We start from the raw sequence: 13,949 nt of genomic DNA, 5'->3' as shown, positions 1-13,949 counted from the left end.
GCACTGCCTTTCTCCTTTATGACCACAATTAGGCAAGCCATATTTGATTTGTATGGGGTACATTTGTATGAGAGAGGGAATTCTCTTCTGTCTGTGCTGTAAAGAAGGTAACGGTCATTAACTATATGAGTCTTCTGACGTCGTAATCAGATGTGATTCAGTCTGTTAAATATCTACACTACAACATCTGTTTCACAGAGTGACCTTCTGCTGAAGAATATTTAGTGTCTATTAGCAAATCAACGTACAGACCTCCGCGCTCGGAAATCCACTAATCTGGCGGGGTATACCGCTGTTAAGCTACCGACTTGCTACAAATGATTACTGTTAAGTAATGCTTAAAAGAAACACTGTTAAAATAATTATAGGAATTACTTGCGTTTTAAGAACTTGCATGATCTGAGAAAAAAATTGCCAGCTTGGATTTTCATGTTTTCTTTATTATATTATTATTTTATCAAAAGTGTTTATTTAAAGAAAAAAGCACAATTGCTATCTGTCAGAGACTATTCAGAAATGTGCTAACAAATGTTAAATCCAATATAAAGTGCCTAACGCCAGTTTACCATCTGTTTAATGTTAATTAGAACATTGGGTGCCCAAGGTAGATTTATCACAGTGGGAATGTCATTTAAGGCCCTCCAGTATAAATGATATTTTTTTTTCATAATTAATAGTTGGCTGGCGGATTAATTTCGGCTCACTGATGCTATTGAATGTTTTCTTTCCTTTCTGCTTCACAGAGCAATCGCCAAACAATCAAGGCCAGTCTACCTTGCAGCCTTTACCACCTTCTCACAAGCAGCACCCCGCAGCAAATCAGCCGTCCATCACATCCCTCAACCGCAATTCTCTGACGCATAGGAGGAACCAAAGTCCGGCCCCGCCGGCTGCGCTGCCCGCCGAGCTGCAAACCACACCTGAGTCCGTCCAGCTGCAGGACAGCTGGGTCCTTGGCAGTAATGTGCCACTGGAGAGCAGGTAAGCACTTGGACTGCATGTGCCAGGGTCATAACTTCTGGTTCAAAGGTCCTGTCTAGGATGCTATTAGTAAAAAAAAAGTATGTACTCCATAATGCATTGTTTTTTTTTTTTGGTCTTTTTTTAAATGTTATTTTCATTTTTAATAAAATGGAAATGCTTTTGAAACTAATTGATGGTTTTATTGCAGTCAGTGTACACTAATGAAAGTTTTACCTCACTTCCTGTCCCTGGGACCTCCCTGAAGCTTTATAGCTTCAGTATAATAACTGGTAGTCCTCTGGACAGGAAATGAGGGAAAGCAATAAAAACTTGTTGTCTCTATTAGTCTTGTAGCGATTTCCCCTTTTTCAGTCAGAACAGGAAGTCATGAAAAGTCTTGCAAAGGAGCAAGGGCTGCCATCGGGGGGAGGGGGGGGGAGGGACTACTATGACTCCACTGACGGGCCCCAAAATTTCTGATTGCGGCCCTGAAAGGCGCACACAGACAAGCAATAAAAATACAAAAGAGGGTTTAACCCCTTCTTAGACTGTCCAAAACTACAATAACCATGTCATTTTTCCTTGAGTTGTGTTTTAGTGATATAGAAACCTTCTGATGGCAATAAAACTGGCAAGACAATAGACAGTGTGTTGGGTCTATGCCACCAAGACTTTCAAAAAGGCAGCTGGCCCTGCTGTTTATCCCCAGACCATGTTCTGTGACTGTTTTACAAAATAAAGTCTTGGCCGTCTCCTCTTGCCCACAAGCTTTAAGTTAGCCAGCTGTGCCCTGTACAACAATGGAAAGCTTGCAGTCCTGCAGCTGCTGGTAGTCTGGGTTTTTCTGTGTGTGTGATTCTCAGCCAGTCAGTGTCACAAAGGAAACAAATTATAATAATTCTGTGTGAACTGAAGCTATAAATATCATTTGTATGATCATAGGAGGTTATAAGACATGAAGATATGTATGATAAAGCTTTGACTTTAGAGAAAGATATTACGCTACACAGGGCTGATTTCCTGTTAAGTAATCCCACTGAAAGATACTTCAGAAATCCTCTGCTTAGAATATGACTAATAATGTAAACGGCACACTGCTGCAAAGTGAAATATTGCTAGAGAGGAAGTGTCTGAGCGCAATGAAAGGTCGCCAGCAACGAAAGCATTTAATGAAACTAGTGCCTGAGTGTTAGCAGAATTTTAGGCATGCACTGAATGAAGGGATTGCCTACCCTGACTATAGAAATTGCAGTGGCATCAAAGCAAATTAATACATATGACTAAAAAGTAAAATTGCATCTCCATAAATGTACTGCTTTCTTTCGAACATATTATTCAAATGAAGACAACCTACCTGACATTCACAAATATGAAGAGAAAGTCCAGGGCACTTACCATCAAACAGACTCTTTATTCAGTCATCGTGCAAACATTATAGGGGATAACCATCGTTGGCTGAAGGCAGCTGTATGCCAGGCATTAATGGCCAGTCCAATAGCTCCCTCACATATAGTGCTTTCCAACCTGTCCCAGCTACAGTACCTCGGGTGTGGTAGATATGTGAGGCAAATAGTGGGGCACTTACTTTTAACAGGTACGAGTATCTAGAAGCTTTCCACTTAGCAACACAGAAACAAAATAATGTCGTCACCTCACATGAAGCACACTATTAACTATAGTTGTAGCTGCGTTGTGCAGTTTCTTGGTAATATTATTGTGCCACTTGTGAGGACACTACCAGTATATTTTAGGATTAAAGCAAACATCTATCAAAAAAGTGCTGCAGACATTATGAGTGCTATAATAAGGATTTCCCTACTGCTATCCTTTTTGTGGCTGGTAGGGTCCCTAATTTATGTTTGAAGCAGTGCTTGTGTTTGGGTTTGGGATCCTGTATTTTTTGGAAACCCAAATAACGGCGAAAACCACACTTCAGCACCCAAGCTAATGGACAGTGTCACAGGGAGATCCGCGCCACACTTCCAGCTTGGAAGGAGGAAGCATGAGAATCATGTGAAACGTGAAACACAGTAGTATAAGCAGCCCAGAACCACTAAGAGCCATATCAAACCCAGAACCCAGTGGATGGAGCTATATCATTCCCTGCCATGCACTGCTGAGCATCAAAAAGTCTGAAACAGGCTGTCTGCATGCTGGGCTGATGTGGTTCTGTACATTTATAAGCTATAGGCTTGCTATACACCAGCCGTTTGGGATGTGAGTCTGGCTTCAGGGTCATAAAAAAATGATTTGCATATTCAGCAGTGATGCATTGTGGGAAACCATTGTTGCTCACTTAAAGATGAATTATAGCAAATACCTTCTGTTTTAAAGTGAGTGCCATCTGAAAAAAAACCAAACATACTTACCTATAGAGAGGGAAGGCTCTTGGTGCTATAGAGCCTTCCTTTTCCTCTCACGGCCCCTTGGTTCCAGAGCTGTCACCCCCGTTAGCAGTATTTCACCGATCGGTCAAATACTGCTCTGTGCCGTAGCAGGGGGCTTCAGAAGTCTTCCGGAGCCCCAATGCTCCAGAAGATGGTCCGCTCCACACTGCACATGTGCAAGTGTACTCTCTCATGCTCTCACGCATGCGCAGTACGGAGCTGCCTGTCTTCAGTAGCACTCAGTCTCCCGAAGACTTTCAAAGCCTCCTGTGGGGACCATGAGAGGAACGGGAAGGCTTTGTAAGACCCAGAGCCTTCCCTCTCCTTAGGTGAGTATCTGCTTTTTTTTTTTTTTTTTTTTTTTTTTTTTTTATTTCAATTGACATTGGCTTTAAAGGAATACTATCGATACCCAAGTGTTCTAAAATGACAGTGTGCAAATAATGTCTAAGTGGCTGTGTAAACATTTTCCTACTTCTCATGTTAAATATCAGAGGCAAAAGCTGTAATTTATTGAGGGTAGGATTTCACTATATTGGGACAAATCAATTGCAGAAGGGGTGTCTGCTTCAATGCACAGCCAGAGTTGCATATCAGACTACAGAAAGCAAATATCAAACATATCAAACTCTGAAAGCAAAAACAGTATGAAAAGCTGTGACAATTAGTTACATTTCCTCTTCTCTCTTCAGACAGTCAGTCAGAAACCCAGGACACAGGAGCTGCAGCTGTTAGGAGCTCTCTCTCTCTCTGTCACACACAGAGCTACACTGATCAAGTGTGAGGGGAATTTCCCCTCTCAGTCAGTTTTGGTGTCAGTAAAGTTTGAAAGTATTTTGCTAACAGTAAAGAATGAAGTTGTTACTGAAATGTATACACCAGTACTTAGCAGCACTTCCCAAACAATTCCTGTGTCAATTGAAAAAAATATGTGAATCGATAGTATTCCTTTAAGAAAGAAAATTACACTGAGTAAAGTGCATTATGAACTACAAGTAGTGTTGGGCGAACACCTGGATGTTCGGGTTCGGGAAAGTTCGCCGAACATGGCCGCAATGTTCGGCATGTTCGGGCCGAACCCCGAACTCCCCAAACATCCCGCTTTTGGGGGCCCTATGGGGTCGCAGGCATAAGGGGGGAGCATGCCCCGATCGCGGGGGGGGGGGGTCGGAAATTCCCCCCACCCCCTCCGCTAGCGCTCCCCCCTCTGCCCGCTTCCCCATACAAAAGTTTCAGGAAGTACCGGTCCGGTGGTAGTGGGTGGCTGGCAGTGGGCGGCACTGTGAAGTGAGTGACTGAGGAGGAGGAGTCCGGAGAGTGACGCGTTGAGGGAGGCCGGGCAGCGGGCGGTTCAGCAGTAGTACCGTACTACTGCTGAACCGCCCGCTGCCCGGCCTCCCTCAACGCGTCACTCTCCGGACTCCTCCTCCTCAGTCACTCACTTCACAGTGCCGCCCACTGCCAGCCACCCACTACCACCGGACCGGTACTTCCTGAAACTTTTGTATGGGGAAGCGGGCAGAGGGGGGAGCGCTAGCGGAGGGAATTTCGGCCGAACTCGAACATCACCCGAACAGGGTGATGTTCTGCAGAACCCGAACAGTGGCGCACACTGTTCGCCCAACACTAACTACAAGCCCCGTGACCTGTCCACTAGCTTGGGTGCTGAAGTGTGGTGTTCTGCATTGTTTGGGTTTACTGAACTTTATTATAAAGGGAAGAAGTATTTCAAAAATACTGTGTAGTATGAATAGACCCTTATTTAGCACTGAAGTGTTATGCTCTATCCAGTGTCATTGTAGTGCTTCCTGTTATGTCTCCTCTCTGTGTCTGTTGAAATCTTGGCGCACTAATGGAAGCCGTCTCGTCTGTCTTCACATCAGTTCTGACATGGTATACAACGATTTATTGTGTGACTTATTAGCACAGCGCTAAATATCCCCTATTAATTAGCACTAGCTGAATGATTAATCAACGCTGCAAATCACCGCTGTCAACTCCACATTTCTGATGAAGTTAAAAAGTCGGATATTTTTTCTCCTGTTCCGCATCAGGCTGAATATTCATAGCAGTGCTAAGGATTGGGATTTGACAAATACAAATATCGACAGGTCATTAACTGCTTACAGGGGGAAAAAAAGGGAAAAGCAGGTGTAAATCATACGGCAGCATAGGAAATCATTAGCTGGTTAAATGTTTTCTGGGCTTGCTAATATCCTGCTGGAGATGTAAGGCGCATTTGCATAAAGCAGTACCTCCGTGCACCATTCTTTATAATTAGTCACATGTGCTGATCTAAACATTTTATTTGAACACATTTTACAAGCTAATGCTGGTGGATGAATCATAAAGCTTATGCTGCAGGATACGGGTGTATAGGAACAGCAGCTTCCCACAACAATCACTGATACAATACATCAGTGACAATACAAGGGCCACGCCTGATAGGCCGTGGCAAGTGCTGTGACCTTGTAGGAGGATTCTGGTAGCCTGCAGTGACAAAGTGCCAGGTCTGATCTATTTCCATCTTTGCTTTTATACAATCATGAAAAAGGAGCCGCTCTTGCATAGCTGTGCTTTGTGTCTATATACATTATAAACGTACAGAATGGCTAATGAGATCGTTGGCTATAGAAATCCAAACTTGACCAATCTTGTGATTCCATTGTGCACAGAGGACAGCTCAGAAGGTTATGTCCTTGCGTGAAAACATTCCTGTTATCTGGTATAAAAGTCTAGACATGGGCTGCTTCAAAGCTTCATACCTTTACCGTGCATGGCCTGGAATTGTTACATTCTTGTCACATTGTTGGGGAGTGACAGGCGTGTGACTTTGTACTGCGCTGAGTGGTGTAGCGCTATTTCTGCTGGACAAGGTAGCAGAATCCATCATCACTTTCCTGATTGATTTTTGATTTGGGAGTGATCAATAGTTTGTCCCAGAGTAGTGTCATTAAACCATGTATGGCTAACTTTTCTCCTAAGCAGTGTCGTAGCTTAGGACCTCTGCAGGGGCGTAGCAATAGGGGTTGTAGAGGTTGCGACCACATCGGGGCCCTTGAACCACAGGGGTCCCAAAGGGCCCTCCCTCAAGTGCAGTATTAGCTCTCTATTGGTCCTGTGCTCATATTAATGACTTCTATAGATACAGGAATCAAGTCGTGCAGGCACCACCGCTGTAGTTAAAGCTTCTTTATTGGTTACCTCAAATAAAGCAGAAGGTACAACGACAGACCGCTGTTTCGAGCAATCAAGCTCTTTGTCAAGTTGATAAAAACTGACAAAGAGCTTGATTGCTCGAAACAGTGTTAGCTTGGGCACACCTTCTGCTATACATGGGTGCTGTGACTGTCCCATCCCTCAATGCTGAACTCTACTGACTTCTATAGATACTTTCAATAGTGGTATTTATTAACAAACTGCTCCCCATTCCCTTCTTGCACCTCTGACACTGTAGTTGCCATTGGCAGGTTTTGGTGTGCTGTATCAATTGTCACGTATAGACTTGCATAGGGGTCCACAGCTCCTTAGCTACGCCACTGGACATCTGGGTCCCAGTGCAAGTTTTACATCCCCCCCCCCCCTCCCCAATGCTCTATACATAAAAATTATACGGCGCACCAACACCTGCTAAGGACAACCACAGTATCAAAGGTGCAAGAAGAAGGCGAGGTTACAGTTTGTTAATGATTATCACTATTCAAAGAATTTATAGAGGTGATTATTACCAGCACAGGACCAATAAAGAGCTAATACTGCGGTTGAAGGAGGGCCCCTCTGGCCCAAAGGTCCCCCGGTGCGATTGCAACCTCTGCACCCCCTATTGCTACTGCTCTTAAGGGCCGGTTCAGACAGTCGGCTACCAGCGGCTTGCTTGACCGATGTTAAACGCTTTGCTTTTCTGCTACCAAAAACAGTATAGCATAAAAGTGCGTGGCATCGGTTCCTGGTGTTTCATCATTGCGTTTTGAGCCCCAAGGGGGACATGGAATCACGAGCACATCCAATACTAGAATCAACTACAGCATGAACAGTGGCACACGACAGGAAACACACTGTGATGAACGCTGCCATTCATCTCGATGTGGGGCGCAGTGGATCCCAGCAGTCAACATCATGCTCAGCCGGCCGCAGTCACCTCTCTGAATCGCCCCATAAACTTGATTTTATTATTAGTACAGTAAAACTCCTGTCATCTGGCACCAACAGGGATTGGCTGATGCCGGATAAATGCAGGTTCTGGTTGGTTGAGTGTCACTGTTAAAAATAGACCTAGCTAAAAACCAGGACTATACCCCACACTGTATACTTATCATAAACTCTGTATTGATGTTGAAATACAGTAATTAAAAAACAATTTAGGACAAAGGACAAACTTAAAGAGACACTGAAGCGAAAAAAAAAAATTATGATATAATGAATTGGTTGTGCAGCACAGATAATTACTAGAACATTAGTATCAAAGACAATATTCTATATTATAGTTTACACGCTACTCAGAATTCTAAATGATTTTACAGAGCAGCGCAGTGAACTATTGATCTGTACTTTGGAGAGAAAAGAAAATACAGTGACTGACAGTTGAGATAACAAGCTTCAGAAGACAGAGTTCTCTGCAACTTTGAAAGTCGTGGAGCTCAATAGCTCTTTTGCATAGATAACAACTGGAGTTTCTCAACTCTTCCTGTACTGGAAACAATATTAGACTTGTGTTTCTGCTCCTAATGTTTTATTTCTTAGCTGTACTACACATACAAATCATTATATCATTTTTTTTATTTTTTTTGCTTCAGTGTCTATTTAAAATGTAACAGAGGTTTATTGCTTTATAAAGAAGAGTAAAATTAGATTTACTGTATGCATCCTGCAGGGCCAGGATTTTGTTTCTGGTTGTTTGAGAAGTTTGGTTAATGTAGTTTTGGATAATGGGGGTTTTACTGTACATTCCTGTGACCCCTTACAGATAAACTGTATATTATCTTAGAAAATTCATAACCAGTGATGGTCAAAAATGCAGATATTCTTTTTGCAAATGTTTGTCTGTGAAAAATGTGTTTCCTTTGACCATGTTGTGAAAATACAATGTATTTTCACGAATATTGTTTCAAAATTGGAAATGGCATTTTCGATGCAAAAATGACTATGGTGAAAAATAATTTTAGTTAGTAATGCAATTATATTGTCCAATGTAATGCACCTCCACACACGCGGTATGACTGTAGCCTAAGAACGTAATCTGGATTGGTCAGGGCTCCCTCTACTGGTGTGTTTTTACTATTGCTGTGTAATGTGAGTACATTTTTACCCCTCTGTGTACAATTCATTAGTTGACCTGCTCAAGTGTGTATTATCTGTACCCCATCATTGTTTTATGACTGAACATCATATGTATCTGTACTATATTTGTATGTATTATTATTATTACTATTATTGATTTATAATGCGTCAACATATTCTGTGGCTTTGTAAAAAGTGAGACACGAACATGGGGTACAGAATAATATAGACAATGGTGCATAACAATATACAAAATACAGAATCGATACAAAATACAGAATTGTTAATTACAGTGACAAGAGTAACAGGGTGAATAAAATATATATAGAATTGCAAGACACAAAAGGAGAGAGCCTTGCTCTTGTGAGCTTACAATCTAAAGGAATGGGGGGAAACAAGAGGTGGGGTAGTTTACAATAAACATACCTAGAGGTCATGTATTTTAGGATATCTAGTAGGAGTGCAACTTGGCCTTAGGACAAAGGGGAAGTGGCCTATGGTAGAGCGCATGCTTGTCAGAAAAGGTGAGCTTTCAGAAGGTGTTTAAAGGTAAAATAGGTTGGAGAGTGACGGATGTGTTGTGGAAGGGCAATCCAGAGGAGGGGTAAAGAATGTGCAAAATCTTGTATACGTACTATCTGGTCTACAAATGTCTGGGTATTTTGTTCACCTCATTTAAACAGAAGAAGTCGCTAGTAGTAGTGACAAAACATCTTCTAACACTAAAAGATGTTCCACTGAAACTACGTTATCTTTCATCGGGATCCACATTTACCTGGATGAATTAAATGCTTTATAGATGGCAGCATCCCTTTCTGCTAAAGTATTTTTATTTATGTGTTTTTTTTACATTGGATATGATTGATCTTTCATTGCCAAGCTAAACTACAAGGCGAAATACAAAACACCCTTTTTATATGCTAATATCCTTTACCTCCATCAATTACTGAACTTAGATATACTCTGTGATTTTCGGCTTTAATCCAATTTAGGTCATTGTGACTTTCTCCCCAGCTGTCATTTTAACAGATTCAGATAAAAATAAAAATATGTAAATGTCACGGACATGAAGATACCCATCTCTGCTTCTTTAGGCACATATACGTGTGTGCGTGCGCTACAGCTGACAGCTGTGATAACTTCTAATGATGTGCAGAGATGTGTCATGAATATCTTGAGTAATTTACCAACTTGCCTGTAGTGACTGTGTTTACGGACCCCGGCATCCTTTATTATACTTTATTATGTTTGTCATTCGTCTTTTCAAAGATGTTGTCATTTTGATGAATCCTTTTGAGTAATGTTCTCTAGATAGATAAATTTATCATAATGCCAATATAGTTGGGGTAGTAAAATGATAACAATACTTTAATAGTGAGCAACTGGTAGAGAAAGAAATGACAGCATACAAAATTCAGGGGTCAGGATAAAATGGTAGTGTTTTCAAGCAATGCTGAATTTCTGAGAAGGCCACAAAGTCCCGGGCCTTGGGCCTTGGGCCTGGGCGGTAGATGACCAAGGGGCGCTTGACATGGAAGAGGGTTTGCTGCAAATGGAATATAGAGGTAGCAAATAAGGAGCAACGTGTGGAAATAGGGAGCTGCTGCCCAAGGGATCTCTATATCACTGCACTACATGAATGCAATAGGGCAGGGCTTTTCAACCTTCTCACTAATTGTACCACTTTTATCACCTGAAAAATGTCAAGCGGAGAGCTGCCTGCTACTGCGCATCCGCTCACGTCAACAAGGAGAACTTCGTGGGGGCCCAGCGCTGGATCCCCTCTACTGAGGAGGGAGGGGGAAGCCTTTTTAAGATACAGAGGGAAGTACCACCCAGGGGCACTTTTTTCTTACAGATTCACTTTAAGAAAAGGGGGGGCATGTGGGAGGGGAATAGCAGGAGGCATTGGTGGGAAAAAGGACTAAAATTAGATTGCTAGGCTGCAGATTGCCAATCAAGGTAGCCTTTCCAGTTCCTCAATCCCTTCCCTGCTTCAGTATAGGTAGCCTCCCCCCACCACCACCAGAGAGCTGGGCAGTGACTCACCACAAAGTTCAGTTCCCAGTTACTCACTCCTTGCTGTGCTGCTCTACGGAATAGTTCAGACCTCAGATCAGTAGTAGCCTGCCCGCAGTGAAGAGATAACAAGGTGAATGGTGCAGTGACGGTACGTATACTTCAATTACAGGAAGTAAGCAGTGATGTCACTTCCTGTATTTGAAGTATACCCACCATCACTGTGCACCATTCACCTGGCTGTCTTCTCACTGCTGATCTGAGGTTTGAATTATTTTGCAGGGCAGCACAGTGAGGGGTGAGCAACGGGTAGCCAAACTTTGTGGAGACAGGAAGGGACCAGGACAAGGCAGCAGGCAGGCAATAAAGTGGCAGTCAAACTTGGAGTGTACCACCTGGCCAAAAAGCAAAGTACCACAGGTGGTACGCGTACCACAGGTTGAAAAGCCCTGCAATAGGGGACCGCAAAAGGAATAGTAGGGGGATGTTGCTCATAGCAGGAGAGCTGCAAAAAGTTGGAGAGAAGTTAGAGAGAAAAGTGCAATGTACATTTGTCTTGTCTAATTGCCTTATCTCTCTGCTGAGCAGCTTGTTCTGTTCTATGAAAGGGGTGGGGATGAACATAACGTAATAGAAAGGCTTAGCAATGACAAAGTAAAACAGGTTTCTGTTTGATAATATTTATATTTAGGAATTCCATAATTTTCGGTCCCCTGCCAGGCTTCTCTTTGCACTTATCATCCCTGTGCAGATTGCTAGCAACACTTCAATGCTGAGTATTGGAGTACAGATCAGCTAGGAACCATTTTTACTGTGTTCCATAGAAGCAGGGCCGGGCCGAGGCAGAGGCGAGAGAGGCTCCAGCCTCAGGGCGCAGTGTAGGAGGGGGCGCACAACTCACTCAACTATCATTCCCCTATTGTGTTTAAAGCAGAGAGAAATAAGAAAAGGGGATACATGGCAGTGACTGCAAGCCAGATAACTAGAGATTAGGGTGTTGGGGGCCCTGTGGTGCCTCTTAGTCTAATAGCAATCAGTGTGTGACGGCTGGGGTTGGAGGGATGGGGGCGCAATTTGGTGTCTTAGCCTTGGGTGCTGGAGGACCTTGTCCCGGCTCTGCATAGAAGTGACAGACTTGTATCTTAAAATAAGCCTAGTACACACCATATAATTTTCTATTAGAGTTTTCTGTTACATTTTCTGATATGTCCGATCGGGATTCGATTCGATTCAATTCGATTTGCCATTGCAAAACAATGGCAAATCGAATTGAATCAAATCGAATCCCGATCGGACATGTCGGATTTAATCAGATCGTAAATAGAATCGTAATGGAATCACACAAAGAATCGTATCGTGTAGATGGGGCTTAAGATTTTCTGTAATTAGATTATTTTCTGTAAAGTACTTGTAGAGTCATTATCTCTGGTGCATTGTCTTCTGGTTATCTCCTGCTGAGTACAACAATGCCTAATTGCTCGGGAGATAGATGGTTAGATAGATACATTTCCAACATGTTGGAAATTATCTATCTGGCAGGTAAATCTTACAGAAAATCATATGGCGTGTACTAGGCATTAAATGAAAAAGGCCAGTACATAGGATTATTGATCAGAGAAACATTTTAGCACATTATAAAAACACTTGCTGTACATATTAGAGAACTAAAGCTGACCATAAACTATACAATTTTTGCCCAATTAGACATTAGAATTAGGTGATCGACCCATTAATATTGACGTAGTCAGCAGTTTGGCGAACTGCTCGCTGCAAAGCAATGGGCAGCCTGGCCCTGTACTACTTCTGGGTCGCAATGACCCACAGTAGTACGCATGCTTGATTGTGCACCTGTGGCCAGGCACGCTCTGTGCATGAGCACAATGTCACGAAGTGTGCCTGGCCACAGGCGCACAATCAAGGACGCGCATTGCCGGCCCAGGGCATGCGTACTATTGCAGGTAGTTGCAACCCGGAAGTAGTACAAGGGCCAGGCTGCCCATAGCTATTCGCTAGCAAAGTGCTGGCTAACTTCACTACCCACTACGTTACGTGATCAACAATGGTGCTTCGTAATTATGTCAATCACAATGCCAAACATATAGTGTATGGCCTGCATAAAACATTCAATAATATTTATACAGTATAATGAAAGCTGTACATGAAAATTGAGATGCCCGAATGACTGTTTTTATCTTCTCTCTGTTAGTATGAAATTGTGACAAGAACAATGCAGCTTTTGACATTCATCTCTGTGCTTTCCCTGTAGGCAAAATGGCCCCAAAATGTCAAACAGATATAACTGTACAGTGTGTGCTCTTTAAAGCAAACCTGTAATGTCTGCAGACATGGCAGAGCACTGAAATAGATCATCAGGAGCCTCATAAAGCTTTTGCAGTTGTGACCTCTGTCCTTTGTGTACAGATTCTATACAAACCCATGCACCTTCTCACTGCAGACTAAATGGGTAACTGGCAGCTGTTAATACCACTCTTTCATCTCTGTTAAGAAGTGCTGTAAAGTATACATCTGTATATCCGCCACAGACTGGAAAGTGGGGAGACCCTGCATTACTGATGCCCCCTTTCTACCCCCTTCAGTTCACTGCTAACAGCTCCTTCCTTCCTAGGTAACATTGGTTGCTAATAATCTATGTCCTGATACGGTATCATCTCTGCAGAGGATATCAAGGTGGCAAAGTAACTCCAACATTCTAAATCCCCCCAACCCACCACACTACTCTAACACTAACCTTACTGCTTGACCTTTTCTTCATACTTACTTCAACTCTTCTACTAATGTATAACACCACCTTCTAACCAAAACCTTCCTCCATATCCCTAACTGCAACTTTACATCAAACCTTTGTACTCAAGACCAGATTTATACATTTTACACCCCTAAGCCAACTTTCTTGTTGCCCCCCCCCCCCCCCCCCCACACACACACCTATTTGCAACAACCCCTCTCCCATCCCATTTGCTGCCACCCTCTTCTTTGTGTAACTTCCATGTACAGCATCCCCCCTGTCCAGCTGCCTTGAACTGCATCTCTCATCTTCCTTATGTTGTTACCCATTTGCTTCCTCACTTTTCCATTTGCATGCTTTTTTCCATATTCAGCAGCCCCTTTTCCATGTCCAGCCACTCCCTTGTACAGCAGCCGCCCAAGACCTGGGTCTGACACTAACCTCCAACTTTCCATGCATATCTAATACTAGGTTTAACTCCTTTACATGTTTACTGAACTTACACTAAAACTATTGACAGCCCTAACCAACAATTGTAATACTATTTGTAAGAAGCT

The 13,949-nt window shown here is 42.8% G+C and overlaps 1 protein-coding gene across 20 annotated transcripts in view; it reads left to right on the top strand.

The window, feature by feature from the left end:
- TENM3 (teneurin transmembrane protein 3) overlaps nucleotides 1–13,949 on the top strand; it is a 1,708,801-nt gene that overhangs the window by 1,305,483 nt on the left and 389,369 nt on the right. For all 20 annotated transcript variants that reach the window (XM_068278748.1, XM_068278756.1, XM_068278759.1 and 17 more), the window contains one exon: nucleotides 744–981. In XM_068278748.1, the coding sequence (XP_068134849.1) occupies nucleotides 744–981 (238 nt within the window). The remainder of the gene's footprint in view (nucleotides 1–743; nucleotides 982–13,949) is intronic.

The sequence above is a fragment of the Hyperolius riggenbachi genome, chromosome 1 (genome assembly GCF_040937935.1).
Source record: "Hyperolius riggenbachi isolate aHypRig1 chromosome 1, aHypRig1.pri, whole genome shotgun sequence".
Lineage (NCBI taxonomy): Eukaryota > Metazoa > Chordata > Amphibia > Anura > Hyperoliidae > Hyperolius > Hyperolius riggenbachi.
This window is presented reverse-complemented; position numbering and strand designations above follow the sequence as displayed.